Source organism: Anneissia japonica, unplaced genomic scaffold (genome assembly GCF_011630105.1).
Source record: "Anneissia japonica isolate Jap-2015-1 unplaced genomic scaffold, ASM1163010v1 scaffold5330_len1712360_cov203, whole genome shotgun sequence".
Lineage (NCBI taxonomy): Eukaryota > Metazoa > Echinodermata > Crinoidea > Comatulida > Comatulidae > Anneissia > Anneissia japonica.
The window spans coordinates 916,380-923,815 of NW_022711894.1; the positions used below are offsets into that span (position 1 = coordinate 916,380).

Here is a 7,436-nt window from a genome sequence, read left to right on the forward strand (position 1 = left end):
CAATTCAAAAAACAACTATAGGTTTAATAATGAATTATTGTGATGTTAAATAGACAATCAAAGAGCGACGTTGTTTTTCATTGGGACCTTCGTCCCTTCAAGGCTAGGCCTATATACCATCCTAGCTAGTCTAGGCCTAGAGTAGGATAAGGCTAGCGCGACATGCAGACGTTGGTACGAGTAGGTTAGTCTACAAACGTCGCCTAAGTAATTGATTTTACCCGGCAGAACGAAAGAAGGAAACTCCGCTTTTCAGTCGTCTTAGGCACTCGTTTTTTGACAAACAATGACCTTTCATTCAGAGGTCAAATTGCTGTCAAGAATATAAATTGGCTGCTTCGCAGCAAATATATATCTTAAACATCTATTAATATACTTCAAATGTCAAATAAGCACGTCGTGCGACGGTCGTACTAGCGTCGTGGGATGCAGTGAGTGTCCAGCTTTACTTTTATAGAATAATGTAGGCCTATTCTTAAAACAATTTACGAAGCTTTTTGCTTTAGAAGAATACAAATTTGCTGTAGTAAAGCCATACCCTGCAGCATCTATTTGCTGATGGAGCATTTTGAGGAAATTCAAACCTTGCATTTCTTATCCCCAACCCTCATCCCCATCTATCATCCAAATCATCCAACCACATGGAGGAAAACTGTCTTGTCAGAGCTGGAGAATCAAAATCTCACATTGGATGAGGCAGAAAAGAAGACCAGAAATTAATGGAGGATTGTTGTTGCAGACTTGCGTACCAGAGGGAACGAAGAAGATAAGTAATGTATGGTTCTCCCATCTTTGGGTTAAACATGTAGCTCAGGAGCTTTAGGTAAGCTTTCTCTCTGCCTTAATAACAGCATCCTACACTTTCTTATCTGCAAGGTGAACCACGGATCCATAGCTCTTTTATTTTTACTATACACATTGATGAATATACCCAGAAGGACTAGCATACCAGACCAAACATACCTGAAATAAGCACACAAAATAAAACATTCAGTACAATATTTACACTGGTATTTGTACTTTACACCACTATAATTTATAACTACAACACTATAGTTTATAATTAAATAATCGAAACATGAGGGTTGTAATAATCTCCATGGTTCAGTTTTCTGTGTAGTAATAACCATAACAAAATAAATGAGCATAACCCATGAACAATTATCAAATGCATTAAAATTGTAAATAAAAATGACGCACAAACATTGTTCTACATGAGTCAGATGTGCGATAAATTAATGATAATAAATAATAATTATAATAAGAAAAAAATTAATAATGTGCAGCCTAATAACTTTCTTAATCTAGTAAAGATTTAAACATTGAATAATATACAATCAACCTACTGTTTTAGATGCATAGATCCTATTTAGACAATTTTATAACTGTCAAAAGTAATCATTTTAAGTGGTGCAATATTGCTCAAATTATAGGACAGGATAGGAGTATTTTGGTGTGAATCACACTAAAGAACCCCATCAAGTCCAAAGATTAGTTTCCAGTGGAGTCTTTCTGCACAAGTAGAGCAGCGATGGGAATTGAGCCTAGAGACCTCCACGGTACAGACATAAGGGAGGTTTCGACTTGTGCGACGACGCAATGCTAGAACGTAATCACTCATTCGTGACCGTCCTACATGGCGTCCTTCATTCTCTGCATACCTAGATTTGGCCAAATTGCATTCCAAAAACTACTCAACGAGGTGACCTTAACGTTCTTGCATGCGCAGATGACTTTTAGTGACATCATTACGTTCTACATCCTACTGAAACGCTACGGCTTGAGAATTAATGATCACTCAAACCACAGCTGCACTGTAAAGCAGCATTATAGCTATTTCACAAGGCATGTTTCTACTGAATAATGGCAAAAACACATGTTTAACTTTAAAGGGTTAAATTCCATCGGAACGCGTTTCCAATTTAAAGTGCAACTAATATAAACACAGTAATGGCGAGCATTGGTAGGTGGGCAGAGCTTATAATGACGATCACCTATGGAAACTGAAGTGTTTTTTAATAACCGTTTAAAAACACATGTTGTTTTGCTCAGCAGAAACAGGCCACTATACAAACATAATAACAAAGTCTTATAAAGCTGTAACAAGGATTGTTGCATGTGACAGTTAGCAACGTAAAATCTGTGTGTGTGCCCTACGTGTATCTTGGTAACTTTAGCAGCATCAGCAGGGTGGATCCCCCCCCCCAAAAAAAAAAAAAAAGAGGAGAGAAAACAAAGCAAAAGAGGAGTATGGTACTGTGGGTGTACTCGCAAACAAGCTAATTATTGATCAAGTGTGCATGGTCAAGCATTTCTGAATTCCCTACTCTTTTCTACAGCGTTCTTTAACATGCACATGGTCATACTGCACACAGGACCAACGGCTTAACGTCTAATTTACGCTATCAAAGCTACTGTATATTTCTGGCCTTCAGCTGAAACACCAGTTTATTTGCTCTTTGATGTGAAATAAATAGAAAAAAAGATATACTTACTGCATTGTAAATGGTTTTGTAAAGAACAGAAAGGACAACACCATAGTAACAGCTTTACGACAGGTAGTTACTGTAAGGTAAAATATTGTGCTTAAAAAAAAAAATAGGACATAAGAAGAAATCTCCAATAATAATCAGATGGTTTTGTGCAGTAGACTTCCAGAATAAAAAAATTAAATAAATTAATAATTAATTATAACATAAAAAAGTTAATTATCAGACAAAGCTAACAGCTTAAAAAACAAAAAAAATTATGAAACAATCTAAGAATAAGCAATATCACTAATAGATAATAATGAAGAAAATATGTAATACCAGTTACAGCTGTGAGGGCACCAAACTGACGGACTAGAGACAGGACGAAGAGAATGCCAATGTATCCAGTTAGAGAGAAGGCGATTGCATAACCAAATGTCTCATACGGATGCCGATAGAAAAAAATAAATGCTTCAAATAAACTACCATGAAGTAGCAGGCCTAGAAATATATAGGTACTACCAATGGCATATGAATACAAAACCTGTAAACAAGAATAAAATAATAGGCAATTACAAATGTGAATAGAAAATATTAAGGCAATAGTTGACAATGAATGAATGTCGATAATAAACAGTGGCGTAGGAAAGTATTTTTCATTAGGTGGATGATTGGCGTGTTAGCCAGTGGCGGGGGAGGGGGGCAGACCCTCCCCTGACGGTTTTTACCGGGCTGACCAACCCGTCGTTCCGGGCTGTGTAATAAGAGAAAAGAAAGAGGGGAGAGGGAGGGAAAGAGTAGGAAGTGGAAAAGAAAAGGAAAGGAAAAGAAAAAGAGAAGAGAAAAATAAAGACAAGAACAAAAAGGAAGATATCATAACGACCAGACTCACAACACCCTGCAACCCCTTCTCCACTTCAAAAACTGTCATAACTCCTTGATCTATGCTGCCCGATGGCGTAACCACTGGGGGACAAGGGGAAAATAATTATCTTTGGAAAATTTTCCCACTCCTTTATATCCCCTGAAAGTGCCTAAAAAATTTCCTCTATAAATTGCACATTTTAGGGAGTTTTCATCAATTCCGACGAAATTAGAATTAAAAACACGAAAATGTATTGCGCACTTTTTAGGTTTTTTTTTAGGTTTATCCTTTTAAGTCATTTAAAAACATAATAATCCCAAACTCAAGAAAGAAAAATTTAAGATAGATCATTTCAACCTAGAAGAAGGGCCTCAATGTGTATTGATGGTGAAAGAATACAGTATGTTTGTTTGTAATAAATAAAACCATGTAGATGCTGTAGACATATCGGATTCTAACGTTAATTTCCTTGATGTCAAGGTATATGTACGTAATGGTAAAATCACCACTTCCTTCTACAAAAAACCTACCGACACACAGCAATACTTATATGCATCCAGCTTTCACCTCATACACACAACTCGCTCGATCATATACAGCCAAGCTCTACGTTACAGCCGCATATGCTCTGATACTGTTGACAGAGACCAAAACTCGGACGAACTTGCTCACACACATTTACTCAACTCAATTATGATCAACATACTATCACACAACAGATCAATAGAGCCAAGAAACATAAACGCAGTTATCTCCTCACATACAAAGAGAAGCAATCATCTAACCGTATTCCTCTAGTCGTTACATATCATACAGCTATAAAACCTCTGCAACGTATCATTGACAATCTTCAGCCTTTACTGCAAGACAATGATCTCAAACACATATTTCATGACAAGCCTTTTCTTGCTTACAGACAGCCAGCCAATCTTAAAAGGCATCTTATCTCTAGTAAATTTTCTCAGTCTACCCCTATCAATGGCACTTTTCCTTGTCATAGCACTAAATGTGAGCTTTGCCATCTTATTCATTCTGAAAGTCACATACTTGGACCCAATGGCTATATCATCAACATTCAAAGGACACTTCACTTGCTCATCCACTAACATCATCTATGCCATTACGTGCAATATATGCCCCAATGCTGTTTATATTGGTCAAACTGGTCAAACTCTCAGAAATAGAATTAATGGTCACAAGTTTGACATTAGACATACTGTAAGTTAAGAAACCTGTAGCTGACATTTCATTTCCACAGGTGACACTATCAATAATCTTAGAGTTGCTGTAGTTAAGAAGGGTAATTTTAAGAACAATCTTATCATTCACCTGAAGAAGTGTACTACATGAAAGCTTGTGACAATAAATATTTCACCTAGTCTATAAAGTGCTACCATTTTCTTACTGTTAAATAAAACCATGATGAAAATGCTTGTATTTAGTTTCAAACACACGTGTGTGGCCTATATTATAAATAAGATAAGCCCTATGTCGTATGGTTTTCTATATGGGGAGTGGGGTGCGGTGGGTATGATAAATTACTAACCAGGAAAATAAATACCCCCTGACCCAAGACCCCTGTTACGCGCCTGGTATTAGCGCCAATGTGTACCCTTGTGCTGACACTGGATTTGCCCCCTCTGAAGCTGGAAACCTTGTTTTTGCAAAATAAATTGATGCAATTTGCTATTTTAGGCCTGATCAATAAATTCCTCATCAACCGATATAACCTTAAACATTCTTGGAATTGACATAATACTGATGTCGTACAAACCCTTCAGTGTGAAAATGTGGCTTCTTTGCAAGCACATCTAACATCTAAGGAAAGAAGAGCTTAGATTGGTACCAGATAAAATAATTTTGTTATCAACATTAATACATTATGCTAATTTTCATCTTTGTAAGCGCATAAGACATTGTAAATTATTTCTGGGACAGTCTTTTGAACTGTGTAAAGCTCCATTTTATTCCATACATAGTCAAAATATTGGGGGGGGGGGGTATGATACAATGGACCATCCCCCCTTGTCAAATATTAGGGGGATATATCCCCTCATCCCCCGGGATCTACACCTATGATAATAAAGATAATGTTGATAATGATGATGTTGATAATTACCATGTTCTTAATAAAAATTATGATACTGATGATGAATGTTGATAAGATAATTTTACAATACTGTAATCATCATGATGACCATGATGTTGATAAAGATTATAATGATTATAATGGTGATAATAATAACCCCTCCTGAACTATGATTAAGGTGATGACAATCCGGGCAAATATAATGGTTATAATGATAGGAAAGGAAATGGAAATAACAATAAAACTAGAGTCGTCACATAGAGTGCATACAGTACCTCCCCAATGTACCTCGGTATTTAATAATACGCAGGTAATCCAAAATATTTTCGTTTATGCTTGAGGGTAAGTTGAAGGGGAAAAAATCTAATTTCAAAGACAGAAACAGTGGTGAATACATAACCTCCTTAGTGGAGGTAATGATAATCAACATAATAATGATGATTGATTGTTTAAAATTTACTACTTACCACTTCAGTATTTGTTGCATTGTAAGCTTTCATAGTCTTCTCCTGAATATTCCCAATTACAGCATCCGCACACAATGCTAATGAGATCATTAATACTCCTAATAAAACAATAATTAATAACAATAATACTGTATAAAATATTGACTACATCATAACAAAAAAAAGACATTTAAAAAATTAACAATAATGAAACTACAGCTGTTTCCTTTCTTGCCACAATGGCTCAGTTTTGTAAGACATAACTTGTCTTGCTTTCACATCCAATCTATTTACCTCTGTGACTCGAGCCTTTTCACAGGCATTCATCAGTCGTTCTGTTTCTCACTGCCTTCATATTGTTGTCCTTCTGTCTATAAACCGTACCAATTTAAATCTCTTGTGAACCGGTTTCTATTAATTATTTAACCCCTTACTGTACCTTGAGTAGCCTCATTAGTTTCGAGTGATTGATAGTAAAAAAAAAAAGTACTCTCTGTATTGCTTCTTTCTATTCCTATCTATTTCAACATATGTGGCAAAGACAAGCCAAACCAGTAACTCCTTGCAAAAAAAGTTATTTTTAGTTAATACAGGGTAAAGCTACAATCAGATCCAGTCCGGTGCCAGGACAAAAAATCGTGAAAAACGAGTACAGTGGTAATGAATAGGACCGTTCACATCCAATTCGTACAATTTCAAATCCGGACTACAGATCCAGAGAGATGGATCTGAGAGCGATTTGTATCGTGAAATCGTATGTTTTTTTTTTTTTTTTTTTTGTTAGACCAAGACCAATCAGCAACCAGCATGAATGTCCTCTCTAGACGTTTTCCGTGAGCGATGTGAATGCACCTTCAAAATAATTTAAAAACTCAAAACTTTTTACCCGGGCTCCTGATCGGATCTGGGCTTGAGGTGAACATAGCTGTAAGCAGTACAATGAGAGCTATAAAATGGTAAAACATACAGCTGTTTAAATGAGAAATTTTCCTTCAAAGTTTATGATTTCAGGCATTTCTCAGGCAGAAACCATCACCAAATTGTTAAAAATTGTTGTTTTAACATTGAACATAGCATGATGTGTAGATATATAATGTTTAGTTTGGTGCTATAAAATAGATTTCGAAAATGTTGATATTCCAGCATATTTTTGCCATTTACCTCTAAAACATGATTTGCGAGGAGTGACTGGTTTGGCTTGTCTTGGCCACATATATTGTATCAACTAACAAAAAAGGCTGATCAAGCCCACAAAAACACATATTTATCTCCAATTTATATAATAAAATGACAGAACACAGAGAACCAACATAATGGTGAATTACAGTCCTAATTTTAAAGTAATCTACACTTGCATTCACTAATGTTTCTTAATGTTCTCACTCATCTGCAATAGTAGTAGCTTACAAATAAAATTATTCTGCAATGAATAAAAATGAATTACCTGTTTCATTGAAAGATGGCGAGACTTGACTGTCGGCTAATGTGAAGAATATCAGCCCAAAAGTCATAAACAACATGGCCATCACGTCTACTATACTATATCTTTTACCTGTAGTAAAATA

The 7,436-nt window shown here is 35.9% G+C and overlaps 1 protein-coding gene across 3 annotated transcripts in view; it reads right to left on the bottom strand.

Moving 5' to 3' along the window:
• Positions 1-226: 226 nt before the first annotated feature.
• The window catches only part of LOC117107680 (adenosine 3'-phospho 5'-phosphosulfate transporter 2-like), an 11,316-nt gene continuing 4,106 nt past the window's right edge, over positions 227-7,436 (bottom strand). For all 3 annotated transcript variants that reach the window (XM_033249408.1, XM_033249407.1, XM_033249409.1), the window contains exons 5-9: positions 7,316-7,423; positions 5,893-5,990; positions 2,811-3,015; positions 2,496-2,565; positions 227-963 (exon numbers count right to left, since the gene is read on the bottom strand). In XM_033249408.1, the coding sequence (XP_033105299.1) occupies positions 798-963; positions 2,496-2,565; positions 2,811-3,015; positions 5,893-5,990; positions 7,316-7,423 (647 nt within the window). In that variant the 3' untranslated portion in view covers positions 227-797. The remainder of the gene's footprint in view (positions 964-2,495; positions 2,566-2,810; positions 3,016-5,892; positions 5,991-7,315; positions 7,424-7,436) is intronic.